The sequence below is a fragment of the Salvia miltiorrhiza genome, chromosome 8 (assembly GCF_028751815.1).
Source record: "Salvia miltiorrhiza cultivar Shanhuang (shh) chromosome 8, IMPLAD_Smil_shh, whole genome shotgun sequence".
Lineage (NCBI taxonomy): Eukaryota > Viridiplantae > Streptophyta > Magnoliopsida > Lamiales > Lamiaceae > Salvia > Salvia miltiorrhiza.
The window spans coordinates 42,436,653-42,462,388 of NC_080394.1; the positions used below are offsets into that span (position 1 = coordinate 42,436,653).

Consider the following 25,736-nt stretch of genomic DNA (forward strand, 5'->3'; position numbering starts at 1 on the left):
GGCTCACGATCACCTCTGCGCACAAAACCTTTACTGTCATATAAATCAGTTAAAGGCCGATATCTTGCATCATGATCATAGTCATATCTTTCATAGAGGCAACATCCCACATCTCATTCTCATCAATAATAAATATGGCAAGTTGACAATTTTCATAATACTCATCAATAATACTTCAACATGCTTTATTTTCATAAGAGTTTGCATTTGAACTCATTATCATGGTAGCTAGCCATAATAGAGTTAGAATAAAGCCCACCTGTCTCAAGGGTTGATGACGTAAAGCTCAGAGTCGTACTAACGTCGGCCGTCACTCGAACCTTTGGTGGCGCACGTGGTTTAGATTGCCATGTGACAAAATAAACTCTAGTTAGAATTTCATCTAACTAACATCTAATACTTATACTTTCATCATATGCTTAATCTCATCTTATAACTTCTCTACTATTTACCCAATTGAACCTCCCAATTTAATTGGATATCTTATCCAATTAAAAGACTCTCAATCCTAGGTAAATAGCATTCAAATAAATCACATAGTCATTCATACTTTGCAATAATCAATTTTTCCACATAATACACTTTCACAATTTATCACAATAGTCAAATGACTTGAAAATCATTCTATGAAACTTGAAATCTTTTACCCTTGTAAGTAAATTCTCAAATATTCATGTAAGCTTTGAAATAAATATATAAATTTTTTTTAGTAGTATTTTCATGACATAACATGGTGTATTCCTCCACCAAAACTTTAAAATCCTCAATACAAAATCAAAGTAGAATTTTCGGACACCTACAGCTTACCACTCTGCTCCGCCTCAACTTTAAAGAATAAACTGTTTTAACTCAGAAATCTCCTGGATTCGAGACTTATACCGTTGAAAACCTCTTTGAGTCTAGTTTTGTGTAAAAAAAAGTAAAGTGAAAAACTCCAAGTGGTTTAAGAGATATGGGTGTTTTCCCACAGTCTACCAGATTCGGCAGTTTTGCACGACTGGAAGCTAGGATTTTTGAAAATTAGTAAAAGTTGGCCAAATGGTTTGAAATTTGACGTGCATATGTACAACACATGTATCTTTCTTCCATAAAAATTTGGGAGGTTAAATAGTTTTGAAAGTTACTGAAAAGTGTGACTCTAAAGACTGCCCTTCCAAATTTCCGGTGGAATTTCGCAGTTGAAGTTTTATATTTTAAAAAGGTAGTAAACAAAATTCAAATGACTTGAAATTTTACCAGAATTTTTAAGACAAATATATCTACACACCTTAAAATTTTAAAGAGTTTTAGACGAGGGAAACCTCGTCAACTCATCAGTCCAGAACGTAAGAAAATTTTCCAAAATGGTTGAAATTATAACATTTACACATATCATCTTAGATCTACAATTTCACCACCATTCTCATGCATTTTTACACTAAGAACTCATCATCCTTTAAATATCACAACATATAACCCTCTTAAGGGTTTTCAAAAATATATCTTCCATTTTCATGCATCTATCATGTAGAGGTGTATAAGCATGTGAAAAGTAGTGAAAGTTTGAAGGAGTTCATAACACTTTCCTTCATCAAAATTTTCGAAAATTATAGAAGTAGAGAAGGGATTATCATGCTTCAATACACATGCTTGTTCATCATATAAACTTATACATATCATAAGAAAAGGATTTGAAGGTTACTACCAACAAATCAAGGAAGGTGGAGTAGAGGATGGTGCTTAGGACTCCTTGAAGCTTGAGCTTGAAGATTGGAGAACTCTTGATGGCTTTAGGGAGAAAGTAGAACACTTTTGGATCCTTAAACTCTTACTATAATTGGTGGAACAAAAGAAGAAAGTGTGGTGAAGTGAGGGGGGGGAGGAGACTGCCGAAAATATGAAGAAGAAAGGAGGAAGAGAAAGCTTGTCTTTGATGAGAGTGATGGGATGGTGTGATCTTTCCCATTAATGCTCAATCTTGTAGGCACTAGAGAGGTGATGGGTGAGGATGTCATGGGGTGAGGGAAATAGAGAGTGAGAAGAGAGAAGAAGAGAAGAGAGAAGAGTGAGGGACGAGAGAGGGGTCGAGAGAGAGAGAGATGAGAGAGAGGTGTGCATGTGCATGTGAGAGCTTGAAGTGTGGAGGATGTTTGCTAGATAGAGTAGGCATTAGAAGGCTCACTATGCTTGCATGTGCTTCATTTAAGGGGGGAGGAAGAGAAGGGATGGGGGAAAGAAGTAGACGGCCGAGAGAGAGAGAGAGAGATCGAAATATATATATATATACTTGAATAGGGTTGAGTTCAACAGAGAATTATCTTTTTCGAGAGACTGAACAAATCTATATATTTTACGAACAGATCAACATAAGTAATGAACAGACGTATTTAATAAAAATATAGAAAAACTCGCCACCAACAGTGGTGATGCACTGAATCACCAACACCTAAACTAGAAGGTTGATAGTAGATCGGAACCTGAAGTAAATAGACGGACGGATGTTTCTTTTACTATTCAATGGAATAGTCTTTTACAGATACCAAAACATACATGTAAAACTTGAGAGAAAAGATCGGTCCCTTCTACTATTACAGACATGCTATTTATAAGAGATGGAGAGGAGAGGGTAAGATTGTCTTTTCCTTCATGGCACGTGCTCGGTACGTCCTTGACGTCGTTGTCACTGGTGGTTGTCCTTGCTCCAACGGCCTTGCAGCTTTTGTATCCTTCAGAAAGTAGTTGGGAGCTCTTCGCTCGTGCCATCATCTCTAGGTGTTGAAGCCTGCGCTGCCTTCTCCAAGGAGTGCTGGTGCTGCGCCGCATTCTCTTAGGGTGGTGATGACTGCGCTGCTCCTTCATGGGGGGTGGGGTGACTGTACTGCTCCTTCAAGGGGTGGAATGACTGCGCTGCTCCTTCAAGGGGTGGAATGACTGCGCTGCTCCTTCAGGGGGTGGAATGACTGTGCTGCTCTCTCAAAGGGGCACTGGGATCTCCGTTCTTTGTCCTGCACTGTTAGTTTTCCTATTTTGTGCGATAATCATTAAGGCAGTAGATACTTCATATTGGTAACATATGGAATACGGGTCGTGTGCTGCGCTGATGAGGACCTTATCCCTCATCAGCTACTCCCCCCCCTTATTCTACGAAAAGAAGTAGATTTTCACGTGAATTTTCGTAGATGAAAAGTGTTTGCTTTGAGGTATGGAAGAATGGCCGATATCAGGGAAGGCAATGAGTGAGCCTGCGCAGGAGGGCCTCGTATCGCCGCCTGCGCTGACTGCCATGGTACAGAACTTGTCCCATCGCATTTAATGTGATCTGATGTTTTTGAGTACTTTGTGACGTCCTTCCACGCTTCTACTTTTGTGAGGGTGAGATCTCGACCCTCCGTTTTCACCCACCATTCTGGGATGAAATCCCAACCTTCCATTTTCCTTTCACATATCCCAACCCTAATGATTATTCTCCCTCCTTTCCCTCGATTCAAATTCCCCTCTTATAAATACCCCCCATCACCTTCATCTTCTTCTTCTTCTTCTCCTTCTCCGAACTTCCTTTCAGATTTTTCCGGTTTCTCCGATCTCTCGTCGTCCCCAGTTTCCTTGTTAGGCTTCCCCTCCGACCATCACTTCTCCTACCAGGTTAGGTTCTCCCTTCCTCCATTATCCCCTGCGGCCTGCTCGCTTCCTCTCGGTTGTGTTGTTGCGTGTCTGTTTTCTTTTTGTTTTATGTGTTTTTTTTTTCGTGCGTTCGCCATGGCCACCGTGGGTGCCAGACAACAATAAATAAATGAGGCGGATGATATGACGTGCCAAGGTTGTCGTTTTCCTCGTTCCACCATCTCCACTGCCCAAATGGCGAAAGTACGGGGGTTATTACGCATTAAGCCGGATGATCGTGAACTGAAAATCCGGATGCAGCGGGAATCCGGCGATATGCCTGATGCGGACGGGCAATGGCGCCCGGACACCATCCCTATTTGGCATGCGCAGGTGAAGGCGGGTCTGCGCTTACCCCCTTCCCCTTTTCTTGTGGGGATATGTGAACGATTCGGGATCCCCTTTTTTCAGATCTCCCCTTCTTCTCTCCGTAGGGCCCATATTCTACATATCCTCTGCGCTGCTAATAACTACCCCCATAGTGTAGAGTTGTTTCACCAGACCCACATCCTAAAAAAGACCGATTGTCACTACAACTTTACTGCCAAGCCAAAGATGAACTTGACATTCCTAGGTAATCTTCATTCTAGGGATAAGAAATTTCGTGACAAGTATTTCTTTGTACAAGTGCGGAATGGGACTTGGGCGGACTGCGCAGGGACTAACGAGGTGGAGTGGCATCGGACGAAGCACTCCTCTCCCCCAAATAGAAAACCCCTAGGTAAACTAGAAATTGCCTTCATCGATCTCCTGGGCCAAGCCTTTGCTAACAAAGATTTTGATGTCCTTAAACTAGTCGCTTCTCCCTCTGTCTTGGCTGGGGCTGGCCTCTTCTCCCGTTATCCCCAAACCTCCATCGGTATATTCCAAATGTTTGTATCGTCTTTCGTGCTGAAATTTTTCATTTCCTAATCATTCTCCTTCCTGCGCAGGTATGTGGAGATCTGCTGAGCACGGTGCCATTGCTTCATTCAGTTTCCTTCCCGATCCTGCTGTTGAGGGAGACACTACCCCGCAGACTGGGTCGGCGCAGCATGTGTCCCCTGAGTCTTTCAATCCTGGGCAGCCCCGTCCGGGTTCGTCTGCTGCTGACATTCAACCTCTTCAACTCCACGACGAAGGTGATGCGAGTTCCGCTGAGGGTACTCGTAAGCGTCGCAAGACTCGACAGGTAGTCTCATCCAAGAAGAGAAAGGTCCCTGCTTCTGGTGCCGAGAGTAAGGATTCTTTCGAAGCCTTACTCGATGATGTGCCTCATCAAGCTGCGCCGGCAAGGGAGGGGTCTGACTCCGTTGTGGAGATTCCAGGCCCTCGTGCTTTGAGAGATTTGACCGGTCAGGAGTGCCGGTCCCAGATGGAATCGCAGATCGCCTCTGTTGACCTGCGCAGGTACGATGTCATGAACATGGGGGACCTGGCCTTTGACATGTGCCTGGGCGTAGAGCAGGTAAGCTATGCGTGTTCTTGCTTTTATGACATTACTATTGTGCGGATATTTTATTCATGCCCTGGATTGTGATTGTGTCTGCGCAGTTGCGGGTGAAGTGCTTGTCGGCTTCCCGACATATGACCCGGGCAGCCGCTGATCTTCATGAGAAGGAGGGGGAACTCATGGCCTCTCTGGCTGATAATACTGAGTTACGGGAACAGCTGCGCCAAGCTCAGGCTGAGCTGTCCAAGATGAAGGTGGAGAAGGAGTCCCTCGAGACTGAGCTCGCTCGTGTGTCCCAGAGCAAAGAGGAAGAACTCAAGGCTCTCAAGCATGAGATGTCGGAGGAGTGCCGGGCAAAGTTGAATCAAATGAAGACAACGATTGCCGATCAAGAAAACCAAGCCTTCATGAGGGGGATACAAGAGTTTCGCCAACAATACTTCCTGACTGCGCGTGGTCAATTGTTCCTGCGCTATATGTTAGAGGATTCTCTTCAAGCTTTCCGTCGTTCCCCTGACATGCTCCTCTTGATGGGGCCTGCCATGCAGTTCTTGGTTAAGGAAGGCAGTCGGCTCGCTCTTGACCAGGTGGAAGCGACGCCTGAACAGCGCAGCAAGTTTGATTTTAAGGCAGTGCTGGATCAAGTGGATGACACCAGTCTAAATGGGCTGTTGGGCGTCGATCCTTCCGCCCCTTCGACTCCTGGTTGGTGGCTTCCTGGTTTGGATAAAGCCCTCCAGCTCTTTGCTAGGGATGAGACGAAGGACGCCATACCTGCGGCGCCGGTGATTCGATCTCCCTATCTGAATGAGCTGCGCAGCCATATGCGTTCTCCTCGAGGCAACTATCCCGGGGGGAACTTGGTCTACCCTCCTCCAACTTCCTCCTCGGTCGTGCCCGACTCTCAGGGCCAAAAGGGGTCTACCTCCCGAGCGGCGCAGGTTGGGACGGAAGTTGTGGTAACAGAGGCTGCGCAGGAGGAGGTCGTGTTTCAGCTGCCGGTGGTGATGGATCCGGTGATCGAGGAGATCGCGCAGCCTGCCTTTGTTGAAGATCCCCCTGTCGAGGAGTTCATCGTGGATCCTCCTTCTTCTCCCCAACGCCTTGACTGAACAACTCCCTTCTATGTTTCTTTTGTTTGTAAAAGATTGTTCTTTTTGTAGACATTATCCCAGTTGTAAAGTTTCTTTTGAACCCATTTTATATAATCGTATGGTTTGATCTTCTTGAATGCTCTGGATGGTGTTATTTTATTTTGTATAACCGTATTTCGTGTTTGTCTTCATGACCTCCTACTTCTCTGTGAATATGATCGTCATTTTGTTAAGTCTTCATATGTTCATGAAGAATTTTGTTTTAAGTTTTTAGTTCTCTATTTTTCTATCGTTTATGCAGGCATTGTGTATCCCTCTTTTAAGCATTCGTTGTCCCGTTTTCTGCGCAGTCGTATTTGCACGTCCACTATCCCCTTGGTCTGCGCAGTCGTATCTGCACGTCCACTATCCCCTTGGTCTGCGCAGTCATATCTGCGCGTCCACTATCCCTTTGTTCTGCGCAGTTATATCTGCGCGTCCACTATCCCTTTGTTCTGCGTAGTCGTCTTCTTGATATCCTGGCATTTCTTTTTTAGTAATAGTGCTATTTTCTTTCTTTAGATCCTTGGTGATAGTTTCCCTTGAATAGTTTTCCTCAAGATGGTACACCCCTAAGGTGGAACAAAGATGGTACATTTCCGCAGCGCGGCCCTTAAGATGGTATACTTCCGCATCGCGGCCCTTAAGATGGTACACTTCCGCAGCGCGGCCCTCAAGATGGTACACTTCCGCATCGCGGCCCTCAAGATGGTACACTTCCGCATCGCGGCCCTCAAGATGGTACACTTCCGCAGCGCGGCCCTCAAGATGGTACACTTCCGCATCGCGGCCCTCAAGATGGTACACTTCCGCATCGCAGCCCTCAAGATGGTACACTTCCGCATCGCGGCCCTCAAGATGGTACACTTCCGCATCGCGGCCCTTAAGATGGTACACTTCCGCATCGCGGCCCTTAGTGAAATATAGATGCAGTGTGAGTGTGTGTCTAGATGTTATGCAAGTAAGAATATGTTTCCCTAAACCATGAAATCCATTTTATTAAGATATCCATGGCCCAAACCTCGTTAAAACCCAGTGGGAAAAAGAGTGTTTGGTCTACATGATAGTGACTGACTTAGCACTTACACGTAAAATTTCATGAGGTTACTTATGTTCCATGGCCTGGTAAGAGGCCGCCCTTCTTGGTCTGCTAGGTGATAAGCTCCTCCTCCCAAGACTTCCGTGATGACAAAAGGACCTTCCCAGTTAGCTTCAAATTTCCCTACGGGCTTCAAGGCGTCTGCCCGTTTGAGTACCAAATCTCCCTTCCCAAGTCTGCGCAGCTTTACTTTCTTGTCGTAACCAGCCTTAACAATGCTCTTGTATTTTGCCGCCCTTACTTGTAATTCCTCTCTATGTAACTCAATCAGATCCAAGTCCAGTCGGCGCAGTTCCTCATTCTGTGCAGTGTCATAGGTAGTAACCCGATGAGATTCCAGCCTTACCTCAGTAGGTACCACAGCGTTCAACCCGTATACCAAAGTGAAAGGAGCCTCTCCGGTTGCGGTTTTCGGGCTGGTTCTAAGTGCCCATAACACTGTATCTAGCTCCTCAACCCATCGTCCCCTGCTTCGTTCGAGTCTCTTCTTGATCCCTTCACATATGGTGTGATTTGCCAATTCTACCTGTCCATTGGCTTGAGGGTGGGCTACTGACACAAATTTCTGTGTGATGTCCATCCGAGAACAAAAATCTTCGATCTTCTCGTTCGTGAACTGGGTTCCGTTGTCCGAAACCAAAATCCTTGGCACCCCATATCGACAACAGATGTTCTTCCATATGAACTTTTCCACTGTGTTATCATCGATTTTGGTGACAGCTTCCGCCTCGATCCACTTAGAGAAGTAGTCTACGGCAACTATGAGGAAGCACTTGCCTCCCGGAGCAGTTGGTAATTTACCCACAATGTCGATTCCCCATTTGTCGAAAGGATGCGCAGCATGCATGATCCCCATTTCCTCCCCAGGTATGTTGATTTTGGGAGCGTGTTTCTGACAAGCTTCACATTTTTGCACGAAGGCTTTCGATTCTTTGCTGATTCCGGGCCAGTAGAATCCTGCTCTGATTATCTTCCTTGTCAAATCCCTGTGTCCACCCTGATTACCGCAGCACCCTTGGTGGATCTCTTTTAAAGCAAACTGTGCTTCCTCTGGGGCCAGGCATTTCAAAAATGGGTGTGTGAAAGACCTCTTGTAGAGCTGATCGTCGATGAGGCAGTAATTATCGTATTTGGCATACCGTGAAGTATCATCTTCCATTCGTTTACCATTTTTCAGATAGTATATGATGGGTGTTCTCCAATCATCCTTGGTTTCAATGTTGTATACCTGCGCCACCACCGCTGTCTTAGGTTCGAACACCAAGGTAATGTCCTCGCTCCACGTTTGTTCGACTGCACTGGCTACTCTGGCCAGGAGGTCTGCTCGTTGGTTTTCTTCTCTCGGCACTTGTTGTATTTCAAATTTCTCAAACTTTTTCCCAATCTCCTGGACTTTGTCAAAGTAGTGTTTCATTCTCTCTTCTTTTATCCCATAACCTCCTGTTAACTGTTGCGCCACCAATTGAGAGTCAGTTTTAATCATTGCGTTGTCGGCTCTGAGTTCTCTGAGTATGTGGGCTGCCCTTAGCACTGCTTCATATTCGGCTTCGTTATTGGATAGCTTATCTTCAAACTTGATAGCGAATTGGTAGACTTCTCCTTCGGGCGAGGTGATGTAGATTCCCACCCCACATCCTTCTTTGGTGACCGACCCATCAACCTGTGCTGTCCACGGTCCCCTCATAGGCCACCTTGTTGCTTCTTGAATGAAGTCCGCCAGTGCCTGCGCTCTAATCGTAGTGCGCGGCTCAAACTCGACCTCGTACTCTCCGAGCTCTATGGCCCATTTCACCATCTTCCCCGCTAGATCCGGTCGCCCTAAGATTTGTCTGAATGGTATTATTGTTCTCACAATGACCTTGTGTGATAAGAAGTACGGCCTCAACTTTCTGGCCGTGATCATGATTGTGTACGCGGTCTTTTCAACCTCAGTATAGCGTAGCTCTGCACCCTGGATGACCTTGCTTACAAAGTATATCAGTTTTTGTTGCCGGTTCTCCTCTCGGACCAGCACTGAGCTCAGAGATTCAATTCCTACAAAGATATATAGGTACAGTGGTTCTCCTGAAGAAGGCTTTGTTAGTACTGGTAGTTTGGTGAGGTAGGTTTTTAGGTCCTCGAAAGCTCTCTGGCACTCACTGCTCCATTCGAATCGACTTCCTTTCCTTAGAACTTTGAAGAACGGGAGACTTCGCTCAGCTGAGCGTGAGATGAACCGACTCAGTGCGGTAATCCGACCATTGAGTGTTTGAATTTCTTTGACATTCCTGGGTGGTGTCATGTTCAGGATGGCTTTGACTTTGTCGATATTAACTTCAATTCCCTCTGGCGTTACCTTGTAACCCAAGAACTTTCCTGATTGCACTCCAAAGGTGCATTTGGCGGGGTTGAGCATTAGTCTGTTCTTGCGGACTACCGAAAAGGTTTCCTCCAGATCAGCCACGTGAGAACTGGCTTTGATGCTGCGCACCAGCATATCGTCAACATACACCGATATATTTCTCCTTAGCTGTGTCCTGAAAATCTTGTCCATCATACGCTGGTACGTGGCCCCTGCATTCTTGAGGCCGAAAGGCATACTTTCCCATCCGAAGACAAATTGTTGTTCATGCGGTACATTGATCTGTTCATTAAAACTATAGATCTGTTCGTTTTTATTTTGCGAATTCTCTATTCTCCACAATATTTAGCTTCTCTGGTGAACCCTTCTCTACTTGAATAATTATATCTCTTATTTTGTGTGTAGGAATATATCCCAAGAAAATATATCTATTCACGTGTGAGGAAAAATTTATCTCAATTATGATATTACTAATATCATAATAACAATGCATCAATAAATCATATGTGAATATTCTACTAAGTAAAATATTTATATCACATAGACATTTCAATAAAAATATAGGGCGAAGATAGGTTTCTCAAAAATAGAATTTATAAGACTCGAGGAAATAATATCGCCTCTTATTAAACTCTCAAAATTTCTTATCTCATTTATTCGCCCATGTGCATAATTACTCTAGCTACTAATTAATAACTTAATTTAAGTTCGAGCTAGGGCACAAATAGCTTCTCAAAATACGGGGTGTTACAGATCTATCCTAAATCAAGCTCTAAATATCCATTTTCTTTGAATCAAGCCAAGATTGGAAGAGTTTCTCAAGGTTGAAGTCAAAGAAAGATTTTTATTATTTCCAAATCCTTGAAAACGAGCAGAGGATGAAAATCATTTACGTCAAGTATCGAGGAAAGTAAGCTAAAGACTTCAGGTGGGCATTATTTTAATACCCTTATTATACAAGCTTTCTAAAATGAAATGATGTTTATGAGTATGATAATGATTTAAGTTAATGTTATGTTGAAACTAATTGACTTGCCAAGTTTTAATGATAAACTTGTATGTTACCCTCTACTCTTGAGACGAATTCGGTCCTGCCACAAGCGGGATTTTGTGCACAGAGGTGACTGTGAGTCGTCGATCGGGTCGGCCGATCACGGTACTTGAGAGGGAGGCCTACTTCTCAGTACCTTTGATGATTAATAGGGATATGGTACATGCATGATGAATGTTTAAACTGCGCATTTACTTTATTGTGATGTTATGGTTCGCGAAATTGCTTGCACAGGTTCATTTATACTAAAATCCATGTGTAATGCCTATATTGTGGCAAGTTGAATTTATAGCTCTAAGAGCAAGCTTTCATTGTTTTTCGGCTTATGTCCACTGAGTATTCTGTACTCAGCCCTGCATATATCTATAAACATGCAGGATAAGCGAGGAGGGAGATTGGTTTGGTGCTGGTGGGGGCTTGTTTCGGATGATGTTATCCTTTTACAGTATTTCTATTTCATACGGTGGCGTTTTGATGTTGGAGTTATATTATGGACTTAGTCAAGAAGTATACTCTCGACTATATGTCTTCATACATATAGTATGTTCACGTTTTGCTGCGAGACTCTGTAAATTATGAACTTTTGTGAATATTTGACTATGTAACCTAATACTTTTGAACTTATGAACCCGGTAATACTTATGTCTTTGAGATGATGTTATTGTTAATTGCCTTCGCAAGTATTGTTGTGAGCTTCCGCTTGATATTTAATTTGATTTCTCTATCTTTATTTTATTATTTTATTTAGTCGTATCGATACCCAGTCTACGTTATCACTAGCTAGATGTCGGGTTGCAACAGAGTGGTATCGGAGCAGGTCGTCTGCTCTGAGTCTCTTTCTTGATTGAGTCGATTTTCTTTGATCCCATCTATCTTTGGGATAAGTCTAGTCTAACTTGAATTCTTAGACTAGTTTGAGAGTAAGTTTGAAATAAAACCCAGCGCCCCATCGCCTCCGACTTATCGAGGTAAAAGTTTACTGTTGTACTTTATTACTTTTATTATGTGAGTTGAGCATGCATTACTAATGAGATATGTATTATTTTGATGGGTGGATGTGATCGAGACAATGGACTGTGTTATATGCAAGTAATGTTTCAATACGAAGGAATATCAGTGAACGCACAGCCGTTGCATCGATAGTGTACCAAAAAGAAGGAGCACGTTGTCAATGTGAGATATACCAAGTTTCCGTACCCTAGTCTGTAACATTTGCTATTTTCTTCCTTTTAGGAAGGAGAGCCCGGCGGTTGAGATAGTACGAAGAGAGTCTAGAGATTTCAGTAGATTTATAGGGATAACTTATAGGAGTTTCTAGGGCACTATGACAGACGTTGGCTCAAGGTTTCGCAGTTCAGAGTTGACGGCGTCAAGGGCGTTCCACACTTGTTACCGCTACTACCATTGGAGTGGCATAAATAAGGAGCTTTCCTAATCTCGCAGTTTATTGACAAGACACTGATAGGATGAACGTACCATGGAGACCTAAGGGGATGCGTAGATACTCTTGAACATCTGTACTTCGCAACAGAGGTGCCTTTACCGAGACCGCATTGATTATCGCTGGATTAGTTCATGAGTACGGACTTACTGAGCCTTTACCCTATTATGATTATATTTCAATTTTTACTGCATCCATTTGAGCCCATGCTAGAGCCCGAGCCATTTGTGCTCAAGTCAATTTTACCAGATTCCATTGTGTTTGAGCTTGAACCTTTTATGTCCGAGATCCTTACTTTGACGATGGATATTGATTCATTTTTCACTTAGTCGATTGTCCCTTCTTCCAGTATTGATCTACTCCCATCATATCATATCCCAGTTTCTGTTCTAGTTTTTGTCCGAACATTTGATCTTATACTGATTGTGACTTCTTCATTTATTCTTGAGTCAACACCAATTGTTATGGAATCATTCCTATACTTGAGCTTACTTTGTATAAAATTCAGGCATTTTTTTTAATCATCATACCTTATTCCCTTCCACACCCGACATGAGTTATGGATGTCTAGGTAACTAGGACGGCATAGCGAGGATGATGATCCATAGAAAGATAATTTACAAGAGCGGTCAGTAGGATACAAGTATTACGGGACGAGAGCAACTATCAGACCATAGTTCATCTCCCATCAGCCACCTCTGAAGAAGGCAAACCATTCCGAGGATGAGAAAAGTGATGCTGGCAGATTCTAAGGAGGATCAACAGGACAGTTTGGATCCAATGATGTGTTTCATGATAGGAGACTAAGACGATGACTAGTATAGACGTAGCATCATAGTAGTATTAGGGATGTTCCTTTTGATGTACAAATACCCCACATCTCGTCGAAGGGTCCTCGCAAGGGGCAATTTTCTATAGAGATATGTATGAGATGATGATGAGATGGTCTTTAGATTTTCTATGAGCTTTCATTTGTACGTTCTAATTATAAGATGTTTGGATATGGACATTGTTTAGCATGAATTGCGATCATAAGGATATGATTTTAGCAATAAGAATTGGTTTTGCGAACCAGTGGTGTATGAGGATTTATTTTATGCTAACTTGCGTGTCTATCTAGTATGCCACCAAGAAGAAGGAACCATAATCAAGAAGAAGCAGACGAAGATCCTAGAGATCTTACACCGCCACCACTTCCACCATTAGAAAAAGGATTGAGGAACTCTTTTTACGACAGAATCCACCAATCTTTAATGGAGCAGGAGATCCTGTAGAAACAGAAGAGTGGATTCGTAGCATGGAGCGAATCTTCATATTTCTTCGATGTAACGACTAGGAGCGTCTTATGTGCATGTCTTATCAGTTGAAAGGATCAGCGAATTTCTGGTGGGAGGCTAGACAGAAAACCTTAACCCTAGAACAGCTAGAAAACCTTACTTGGGAGCAGTTTAAAGCAGCTGTCTGTGAAAAGTATATACCGAGAAGCTATCGCAAACAGAAGGAAATGGAGTTTGTTAACCTTAAGCAAGGACAGAAAATAGTAGCAGAATATGATCGAGAATTCTACGACTTAGCCCGTTATGCGCCATATCGGGTAGACACTGATAAGAAGACGTCTGATTTGTTTTGTTCCGAACTAAAGCAAGAGATTAGGGTTATGTTGGCAAGTCAAAGCGCACTGACTTACGCGGAGGCCTTGAACAGGGCATTCGACATAGAACTGGCCATGCAACCAGACAGAACTACACACGAGCCAGTACTCCAGGTGACCCCAATCACACAAGTATCTAATTCACCTATTCCTGGACAAGGGTAGAAGGAAAAGAGAAAATGAGATAATCGTGGTCCAGAAGTTAAAAGGCCATGGAAAGGTGAGAATGTGTAGCCACAGTTCCAGGGACAAGGCAAGCCATAGTTTGTTAGACCAATGGTTCCGTCACAAGGACCTCAGGGAGCACCACCACGTCCTAAGTGTCACAATTACACATGGGGGTATGTAGAGCCGGAACCAATAGCTGTTTCACATGCGGAAGAATCGGGCATTATTCCAACCAATGTCCCAATCATTAGCAAAGAACGGGTGGAGAGAAAGTGAACCAGTATCAATCACTTCAGCTCAAAGCAATGGAGGAAATTCTTCCACTACCTCATCCTCTCCGACTTCAACGACCCACAGAAAATATCTGTCCAAGGGATACCATCATGAATCCCAGCCGGATCAGCAGCAAATCCATTATAAACGAACTTTTGCAATTGATCAAAAGCCTCATGACAAGAATCAAGAAGATTTGACAGATATGGAGGATTAAAGGAATACTAATCGTAACCTTAGTTGATTCGGGTGACTTGCACTCTCTTATTTCTTACACATGTGCGGACACATTAGAACTCGACATAGAACCAGCTCGATAGCATTAAAAGTTGCTACATCTTTAGGCTATATCGCCACCATTACGTGTGTATGCCCTAACTTAGAATTTGAATCAGGATTGCATAAGCTTATGGCTAAGGCTCTGAGACTAACGCATGCGTGGAGCATAGATATTGTTTTGAAAATAGATTAGCTATCTGAAATCACACGACGATACAATGCGATGAGAAGCAGATTTTGTTCCAGTCATCCGACAAGGAACCTACACGCAGCACTAAGAGGAAACGGAAGAAAGCACCGATTAACGAAGACGCGACACGTAAGTAGTTACTTGAACACAGAATGAGAATCTAGAGTAAACAACGACGACATGCCAAACGATCTGCGCCTCATAGACCTCGAAAAGGACATGGAATACATTATTTACGTAGATGCAGTAAAGAACGCTACACAACACATTTTGGAATCACGGAACAGTACCAAGACTTGAAGACAAAGTTTTGATGAAGAGGCATAAAACGAGAAGATAGCTTCATTCGTAAAATAGCGGTTGATCGTTAGGAAGTGAAGTCGCTACATCAGCAATCCTATGGGAGGCTACACCCATTAGAAATTTTAGAAGGGAAGTCAGACCACATTGCTAGAGACTTTGTCACTAGATTGCTAATGTCGAAGAGAAAATAAATGGCCATTTGCGCAATTATCGATAAGCTAACGATAGGTTCTTGCTACATACCAATTCTGATGACTTAAGGATCCAACAAATTAGCTCAGATTTACATTCGTGAGATCATGCGATTGCATGAAGTCCCAACAACAATCACCTCGATAGCAATTTTAGCATCGTTTTGTCCTTCCATAGACGGATGGACAATCTGAGAGGACTGTTTACATTCTAGATGATATAGTTTAGACAATGGTTTTAGAAATATGAGCTCAATGTGAACAACTTCTGCTCAAATCAAGTTTTCCTACAATAATAATTTATAAATCGCTATCACCATGGCACCACACGAAGTACTCTACAGAAGAACGCGTCAAACCCTGTTTTATTGGGATGAAGAAGGAGAAAGAAGAGCACTTGGACCCGATGGTTGAAGAAAATGATCACCTGGTGAGATGACTAGGTAACAAATCAAAGAAGGTCAAAATCATCAACGGTTGTACGCGGACACGAGACGAGCAGAGATCCAATTCGAGATTGGCGATAAAGTTGTCTTGAGAGTTCAACCCTCTCTAGGAGTATATCGATTTAGGATCAAGAGAAAGCTTAAGCGCCGATCCATTGGACCATACGACATATTAGAACAAGCAGGTCATGTTGCATACAAACTTGCGTTATCGCCAAGCTTCGCAAATGTTCATGACGATTTCCACATGCCTCAACTAAGGAAGTACATGTTTAATTCTAAACATGTCATTCGCCCGAAGAACTATCGTTTGAACCAGACCCGAGCTATGAAGAAAGATCTGATGCTATGCTGGACAGGAAGATTCACAACTATGAAACAAGTCGATTACTTTGGTCAAGATACAATGGAGACTAGGGATGTCAATGCAGCCCGAAACCCGTGGGCCGACCCGAATAACCCGACAAAATTAGAGGGTTAGGGTTGAAAAATCGCAACCTGAAAAAACCTCCAGCCCGATTAGCCCGCACCCGACTAACCCGGAACCCGATAGGGCTAGCCTGAAAACCCGGTGGGCTGGCCCGATGGGCTGGCGGAATTGTGATTGATGCATCCAGTTACAATTTCTGCTATGTTTAGATCTATGGTATTTGCTTAAATATATATATGTAGCCTCATTAAAAAAAAGTGAAATTAATTAGTTAGAATATATATGTGTGTGTGTGCAATCTCATTAAAAAAAGTGAAATTAATTACGGATTTTTTTGTAGAAATTGATTATAAGTATCTCATTAGTTAGAAATTAATTATTAGTATCTCATTTTAAAGTGATACCAATTTTTTTTTTTTTTGTCAATGAGACGTGCATGGCAAATCCACTAATTATTCAGTAATTATCCAGATTGATTCTAGTGCATTGATACATGTTAAATTTTACTATCTCATTTTAATATAATTTTGTTTATGTAATCTTGAATATCTTATATTTTTGCATTTCATGCTTTGCTATATAATTTATATCTTTAATATCTATGTATACTTTATACATTATACATTAGATCATTAGGAATAATAAAATACAAATGATAATTTTATTTTTACGCCTTTAACCTGATTAGCCCGATGGGCTAGCCCGAAACCCGAAAGTTTAGGGTTAGGGTTGAAGATTTAAAACCCAAAAAAATCTCCAACCCGATTAGCCCGCACCCGACTAACTCGGAACCCGATAGGGCTAGCCCGAAAACCCGGTGGGCTGGCCCGATTGACATCCCTAATGGAGACATCACGATCAAGAAGAAGCAACTTGGGAACTCGAAGAAAAAGACTAAAGAAAAGTATCCTGAGCTTTTTTCCGATGGTGAATAACTCAAATTTTGGGATAAATTTTTTTTTAAGGGGGGTAGGATGTAACACCCCGCATTTTTTCCTTATTACTTATATTATTGAGACATCATTAAGAGTACTAAGATTTTAGCATTAGCTTATAACTGATAAGACGAAGTTTCACAGCAGACTAAGGTAGGAGTATTTTAGAGGTCCAACGATAGAATTTTTGAGTGACTCATACTGATAGAATGAGTTTAGATAGAGATGCTAATTGAATTGAGAATGGAATTATGGTTTCTCTTTTCGGTCTAGAAAATAGATTTATTTCCGTGATAGTTATTTTATTAAAGGTTACAGTGATAACCGAATAAGAAATAGAGACGATGTATGTGAGTGAGAATCACTAGAGAGTATTGCGAGATTCATGAGACGATTAAATTGTCGTTAGATTTTAACTGATTGAGGTGTCATGTTTGAGTGATAATAATTGATTTTATTATCTTTTATGTGACCTACGTGATAATATATTTGAGATTGATTGATTTATAATTTTTCTTGGACGTAGTAATATAGAGATGATAATTTTTAAATGGTGAATTATGATTAATTTTGCTATCTATTATATAATTTTTATAAGGGAATTTTTTGGAATTGATTTTATGAGTTAGATGTGATGAGAATTATGTGTGTTCTAATTATGATTAATTATTTGATCACACCATTAGATGATTTTGATTTATGGTTTTTAATTAGTAAGTGTTTTTTCCTAACTTAGCTTTTCCTACAAGCTTGATCTCATTAATTAGTGTAGAATTATATTTTATTCTTAATCTAAATTAGGGATATTTGTGCAAGTGGGCAAGTTGCAAGTGTGAAGTGTTAGAGAAGCTAGATTTGTAGCTTATTGAGCAAGTTTAAGCTTTAGACAAAATATCTCCCTCTCTCTCTTCTCTCCCCCTCATTTCGATCTCTCTCTTCCTCTCTCCTTCTCACTTTCTTTTCTCTCCCTACCACCATTGATGGTCATTATCAAGCTCCAAAAATCTTTCTCATACTTAGATTTATCCTAAATCAAGCTGTAAACATCCATTTTCTTTGAATCAAGCCAAGATTGGAAGAGTTTCTCAAGGTTGAAGTCAAAGAAAGATTTTTATTATTTCCAAATCCTTGAAAACGAGCAGAGGACGAAAATCAGTTACGTCAAGTATTGAGGAAAGTAAGCTAAAGACTTCAGGTGGGCATTATTTTAATACCCCTATTATACAAGCTTTCTAAAATGAAATGATGTTTATGAGTATGATAATGATTTAAGTTAATGTTATGTTGAAACTAATTGACTTGCCAAGGTTTAATGATAAACATGTATGTTACCTTTTACTATGGAGACGAATTCGATCCTGCCACAAACAGGATTTTGTGCACAGAGGTGACTGTGAGCCGTCGATCGGGTCGGCCGATCACGGTACTTGTGTCGCAGCCCGACAGCTAGCCAGTGATAGCGTAGATCGGGTATCGATACGACTAATAAAATGATATGGTAAAACAAGGAAAACTAGATGACTCATCAAGCGGAAGCTAATAATAATTCATGCTCAAGCAAATAAAATATCATCAATCTTAATAGAAATATTGTCGGCTTCATACATTCAAACGTATCAGGGTTCTAGTCAACGAAAACAAAGGAAGTATAGCTAAATATTTACAAGGATTCAAATTGTTCAGGGTAGCACAGCAAAACGTGATCAGACTATATGTATGAAGACATATAGCTGAGAGTGACAATCCTAATTAAGTTCAAAGGACATAGTCTTCAACTATTCACACTACCGTATAGGAGCAGAATACGGTACTCAAATGTCGTCTAGAAACAACAAACCCTCCAGCAGTTCCCCAATCTCTCTCCTTGCTCATCCTACACATTTAGAAATACATGCAGGGCTGAGTATAAAATACTCAGTGGACATAAGCCGAAAATAAACAATCTCGCTCTTAGAGCTATAAATTTAACTTGCCATTTATACTCAAATCCTCACTTTCTTCATGAACTTCAACTTTCCAACATCACACAACCCAACACCTTCAATATTCCATATCTCAAATTAAATCCATGCTTTTCATTCAAAAGACAAATAAATAACATCTTAATAGCATGTATATACTCTCCACTTAAGGTTAGAAGATGACAATATTTTAGAAGACTTCCAACCCTAGTAATTTTCGAAAATATTGAAGAAAAGATAAGGTGATGTTTTCATGCTTTGATCCTCCATTTACATGTTTATCAAGCTTAAATATAAATAGATTCATGTGTTTAGAAGCTTACTCTATGATTTTTGAAGAGAAAAGTATAGCTCCTCCTTCTTGAAACCAAGCTTTCTATCACACTCTAGCTTTTGATTTATGGAGATAATGATGTTTTGAGCTTGATTTAAGAGCTTCCTATGGTGTAGAATTGATCTATGGAGCTTTGGTTATGCCCAACAATGGAAGGTGTTGATGGAGAAAGAGAGAGAGAAGAGAGATGAAAGGGACGGCTGCTATGGTGAGGATGAAAGAGAAATGAGTTGCTTTATTTAATCCCATTTACTTAGCCATCAAGTATTGGATAAATAACACATGCTTAATTATCCACTTGCATAAAACATCTTATCCCTTTTGCTTAGTTATCCACTTGCTTTGACTCTCCTCTCTTACGTCAGTTCCGCACCAGAGCAGAGCACATCTCGACCACCAGAGCAGAGCTCGACTTCAGCTCTGCCACTCAGAGCAGAGCAGAGCTCAGCTTTCAGCTCTGCCATCAGAGTAGAGCTCGTCTTCAGCTCTGCCTCCAGAGCAGAGCTCGACTTCAGCTCTGCCTCCAGAGCAGAGCTCGATTGAGCTCTGCTCTAGAGCAGAGCTCGACTTCAGCTCTGTCTCCAGAGCAAAGCTCGGTTTTCAGCTCTGCTGCCAGAGCAGAGCTCGGGTTTTCAGCTCTGCTTCCAGAGCAGAGCTCGGCTCAACTTCAGCTCTGCTTCCAGAGCAGAGCTCGGTTTTCAGCTCTGCTGCCAGAGCAGAGCTCGAGTTTTCAGCTCTGCTTCCAGAGCAGAGCTCGGCTCAACTTCAGCTCTGCTTCCAGAGCAGAGCTCGGTTTCAGCTCTGCTGCCAGAGCAGAGCTCGGGTTTTCAGCTCTGTTTCGAGAGCAGAGCTCGGTTTCAGCTCTGCTTCCAGAGCAGAGCTCGGCTCAACTTCAGCTCTGCTTTCCAGAGCAGAGCTCGGTTTTCAGCTCTGCTGCCAGAGCAGAGCTCGGATTTGCCAGAGCTCGACTCGCCAGAGCTGCCACCAACTAAAGAAAGAAAAGAAAATTTTAACTGCATCAATGTTCAACCAACATCTCTATACATCCTTATTTTCTCAACGTATTTCATTCTCTAGTTCCAACATCGAAAATATAATAACTCAATCTATTTGGATATCTCATCTCATCATAAGCTTATTTTTATAACTCAGTGCTCTTAAAAATAAATCTCAAAATATTTAATATGAGGTAAAAAAATGCGGGGTGTTACAACTTGAGAGGGAAGCCTACGCCTCAGTACCTTTGATGATGAATAGTGGATATGGTACATGCATGATGAATGTTTAAACTACGCAGTTAATTTATTGTGATGTTATGGTTTGTGAAATTGCTTGCACATGTTCGTTTATACTAAAATCCCTGTGTGATGCTTATAATGTGGCAAGTTCAATTTATAGCTCTATGAGCAAGCTTTCATTGTTTTTCGGCTTTTGTCCACTGAGTATTCTGTACTCAGCCCTGCATGTATCTCTAAATGTGCAGGATAAGCGAGGAGGGAGATTGGTTTGGTGCTAGTGGGGGCTTGTTTCAGATGATGTTATCCTTTTACCGTATTTCTATTTCATACGGTAGCGTTTTGATGTTGGAGTTATATTATGGACTTAGTCAAGAAGTATACTCTCGACTATATGTCTTCATACATATAGTTTGTTCACGTTTTGCTGCGAGACTCTGTAAATTATGAACCTTTGTGAATATTTAACTATGTCCGCCTTGTAAACTTTGTCGAGAATCCTAATACTTTTGAACTTATGAACCCTGTAATACTTATGTCTTTGAGATGATGTTATTGTTAATTGCCTTTGCAAGTATTGTTGTGAGCTTCCGCTTGATATTCAATTTGATTTCTCTATCTTTACTTTATTCTTTTATTTAGTCATATCGATACCCGGTCTACGCTATCACTAGCTAGATGTCGGGTTGCGACAGTTATTCTCAAATTCTGCCAGTTAATGATTAGATCATGGTCAAGCTTACTCTCACGTTTTTATTCGACAGTTTAACATGGTAAGTGTAATCAAACCTGTTAGGTCGTCCCTAGTTCTTTTGCTTCGGTGGTTTTGCCGCTGGAGTGTGTAGGGCTCTTTAAAAGCTTTAGCAGGGCTCTTGTCTCAGTAGTTTTTAGTCGTAGAAGGTTCTCCCGGGTTCGGGCAGCGTTGTTTGAGGTTGGATAGAGTTGTTTGGTCCTCTTGATCCCATAGGAGTTAAGTGCATCTAGGGGTTCCTGTTCTTGGCTCTTGACCCTGCAAAAGTAAACAGGGTTTTGGCAACCCTTGTGCATTTTGGCGAGCTTGGGGTACCCTTTCGGGTGCAGGCTTGAGACTTAGGTAGGAGTATTTCATGACCTATAGCTTAAGCTTTAGGGCTTATGGTTTAGAACCTAGGATTTGGGATCTAGGATTTGAGGTATTGGGTCATAGGGTTAAGGATCTAAGGGGCTTCGTAGGGGTTTTGGCAACCCTTGCGGGTTTTGGCGACCCTTGCAGGTTTTGGCTGGTATAGAGCTCATTCGAGCTTGTTGAGTCCCTTTCGGGCTTTTTCTGGAGCTTGGCTCATTCGAGCCTCTTGAACCCAATCAGTTTTGGCACAAAGATTTTGTTATTTCTAGAGTAAGGTTCGCATATGTCTTTTTTTTCCCCTCCCCCCCACTTTTTTGGTGATATATGAGTTTTTCATGCGAACATATGACCAATAGTTTTTGACAAGCGACTCAAGATTTTGTACAACCCATTGGCAAAATTTTATTTATGAGAAAATATCCTGGCCAGACCTCATTAAAGCCCATTAGGAAACAAAGTTCCCAGTCTAGAACAACATTAAAATTTAAAGAAATCAGGAAAAAAAATGAAGAAAATAAACAAGCAACGCTGCCAAGTTTATTAGATCTGATCCGGTGAAGTTGTGGTTTCCTTGCCGTTCAAACGAAGAACTTTTTGAACATGTTGATGTTCAAGGGACATGGCAAAGGGAGCCATGTTTCGTCCATGAGCCTGTAGGCTCTTCCTTTTAATACTTTTGCGACAATGTATGGTCCTTCCTAGTTTTGCTCAAATTTGCCAACGGGCTTTAGTGCATCAACCTTTTTCAGGACTAAGTCCCATTTCTCAAATCTCCAGGGGTTTACCTTATTGTCATATCTTGCCTTGATGATGCTTTTGTACTTGGTAACCCTGATCTAGGCTGAGTCCTGCTCCATATCGATTATTTCCAACTCCATCTTTCTCATCTCCAAGTTTTGATCTTTTGTATATGTTTGGACACCCAATGAGAGGCCAACCTTACTTCTGTAAGGACGACGGTGTTGGAGCCATATACTAACGTAAAAGGAGCTTGCCTTTTGCAGTTCTAGGACTTGTCCTGTAAGCCCAAAGGACTGTATCTAGTTCCTCCGCCCATTTTTCTCTACACTTTTCCAACCTTTTCTTGATTCCATCGCATATGGTGCGATTCGTCAATTCTACCTAACCATTAGCTTGCGGGTGGGCTACTGATACGAAGCATTGTTCTATCTCCATACGGGAGCAGAAGTCTTGGATTCTTGCACTTGTGAATTGCGTACCATTGTCTGATATTAGTATTCTAGGTGCACCATATCGGCAACATATGTTTCTCCAAATGAACTTTTCTATTGTCGCATTATAAATCCTTCTAATCGCTTCTGCCTCAGCCCACTTGGAAAAATAGTTAAAAGCCACTATCAAGTAACACTTCTCCTCCTGGAGCTGTTGGTAACTTTCCTACAATGTCAATTCCCCACTTATCAAAAGGGCACACAACTTGCATGACTCTTATCTCTTCTCCTGGTGCATTTATTCTTGGTGCGTGCTTTTGACAACACTTTATCACGAAATCTTAGGAATCTTTGCCCATCTGCGGTCAATAGAACTATACTCTGATGACCTTCCTGGTTAAGTCTTTGTATCATGTGTGGTTGTCGCAGCAGCCCTAATGTATCTTTGTTAATGCATATTGTGCATCCTCCGGCCATAGACATTTGAGGTATGGTTGATCATTTATGAGACAGTATTTGGCGTATGGGTTCTGCAGGGTTAACCCAGGTTCTACATGCTGCCCCGTTCTTAGGAAGTGTATAATGTAAGCCCTCCAATCGGGCTTTTCACGAATCTCCATCACCGCTGTTTCTTCTAGTCCCATTGTCTCTTGTAGCAAAGTTATCTCTCCATTCCACGAACCCTCGGCTGCTCTTTCCATTCTAGTTATAGTATCAGCCCTATCGTTCTCTTCCCTCGCAATCTGTTCAAATACTAGTTTCTCCAATTGAACATCTTTGTTTTTTATGCTGGCGACATAGGCTTCATTCTTTCTTTTCTCACATCATAGAGTCCTGCATATTGTTGGGCTACGAATTGCGAGACAGTCTTAATATGCACCTTAGTTGCTCATGTTTCCATTACGATTTTCAAAGCCTTGATGATAGCCCCGTACTCTGCTTCGTTGTTTGGAAGCTATTTACCTCCGTATTTCGCTCCTACCTGTATTACATCTCCTTGAGGGGACATGATGCATAAGCGGTCCATGGTCGCTCTGGCAATCCTCTTGTGGTTTCTTGTATAAAATCTTATAGGGCTTGAGATTTTATGGCATTTCGTGGTTCGAAATCCACATCTTATTCTCCCAATTCTACGGCCCACTTGACCATTCTTCCGGATAGATCAGGTTTGCCCAGTATTTGTTTGAAGGGTAGAGAAGTTCTTACTACCACTTTATGGGACAAGAATTATAGTCTCAAATTTCGTGTTGTTACCATGATAGCTAGTGCCTATTTTTTCCGTCAGTGTGTAGTTCAATTTTGGGCCTTGCATGACCCTGCTGATAAAGTAGATTGACTTTTTTTGACCTTCTTCCTCTTTCACTAGGACTGAGTTTAGCGAATTCTCCCCAGTGCAAAATATAGATACAAGGTTTCTCCAAGAACAGGCTTGGTAAGAGCTGGCAGCGCTGTTAGGTACTCCTTTAACTTCTGGAAAGCTTGTTGGCATTTTTCATCCCATGCAAATTGTTTTCATTTCCGCAATATTTTGAAGAAATGGAGGCTTCTATCCGCTGACCGTGAGATGGATCGGCTCAACGATGTTATCCTCTCATTGAGCTTTTGAATCCCGTTGATGTTTTGTGCTGAGAACATCTCCACAATAGCCTTTACTTTGTCTTCATTGACCTCTATCCCTCTCGGTGTAACTTGATAACCAAGAAATTTTCCCGTTTTTACTCGAAAGGCACATTTAGCAAGATTAAGCATTAGGCGATGTTGTCTGATGACAACGAAGACTTCCTCCAAATCTCGAGGATGAGATGCAGCTTTCGAACTTTTGACCAACATATCGTCCACATATACCGACATGTTTCTTCCTATTTGGTTTTTGAAAATCTTATCCATCATCCTTTGATATGTTGCCCCTGTGTTCTTGAGTCCAAATGGCATGCTAGCAAACTGACAAACATGGTTTTCGTACCTCAATATCGCATGAATTGTTGTCATTTTCCCCCATGAATTGATTGCTAATATGTGTTTGTATCCCAATTTTGAGTTTTGTTGAGTTTTGATTCCTTGGTGTAGTTTTGGAGTGATTTCAGGGAAAATCAAGGATTAATTGGAGGATTTTGAAGACATGAGATCGAAGTATGTCTCGATAGAAATTCGTGAGCGCAAACGGTGACCAAATCCGAGTCCGGACGAGGGAGAACGGAGCCGAACAAGCGGACTGCGCATAAAGCCCAGACACCCGCGGTCAGGGCCGCGGCCACGGGCCCGACTGCGGGCCTCTGCTCCAAAATTGCCCAGTAACCCGTGGTCCGGGCCGCGGCCATGGGCCCGACCGCAGGCCCGACCGCGGGCCTCTGCTCCAGAGCAGTCCTGAACGTTTTTGACAGTCACCCGCGGTCCGAGCCGCGGCCGCGGCCCATGACCGCGGCCTCCCCTGCTTCCAACCGCGTTTTCAACCACGGTTCATGCCGTGACCGCGGGGAAGAGGCGGGGATCCGCCTTTTGGTGGGCCCAGACGTGATTTTTAGCCCAAAACTCCATTTTGCCCCTCTTTTCTCATATCAAACATCACACACACACTCCATCTTCCCCAACTCTCCAATTCCAAACCCTAGCCTCCATTCTCTACCATTTTTTCTCTCTTCCACAAACAAAAAGAACACAAAAATCAAAGAAAGAAGGGGAAGACTTGGAAATGAGCTCATCAAGATTACATGATTGAAGATCAAGATTATAGGATTTGTCTATGAATCTCTATCTCTTATATCTTTATTTATGTTTTCTTATGACTTGGGATTTATTTTTATTATGAATATGCTTGGCTAAAATCCCTTATCTTAGGGATTAGATTAGATGGATTTGTAATAGATTGATTTCTTTGTTTAATATATATCTTGATTGTGCTTATTGTTATCTTTTCAAGTCCTAGATTT

At 42.0% G+C, this 25,736-nt stretch overlaps 1 protein-coding gene across 1 annotated transcript; it reads right to left on the reverse strand.

The window, feature by feature from the left end:
• Window positions 1–7,286: 7,286 nt before the first annotated feature.
• On the reverse strand, window positions 7,287–9,881 carry LOC130998497 (uncharacterized). Its single transcript, XM_057923915.1, has one exon. The coding sequence runs from the start codon at window positions 9,879–9,881 to the stop codon at window positions 7,287–7,289; it is 2,595 nt and encodes an 864-aa protein (XP_057779898.1).
• Between the last annotated feature and the right edge of the window lie 15,855 nt (window positions 9,882–25,736).

Excerpts from the sequence above, each read along its gene's own strand:
- LOC130998497 (XM_057923915.1), bottom strand. The coding sequence starts at position 9,881 with ATGCCTTTCGGCCTCAAGAATGCAGGGGCCACGTACCAGCGTATGATG.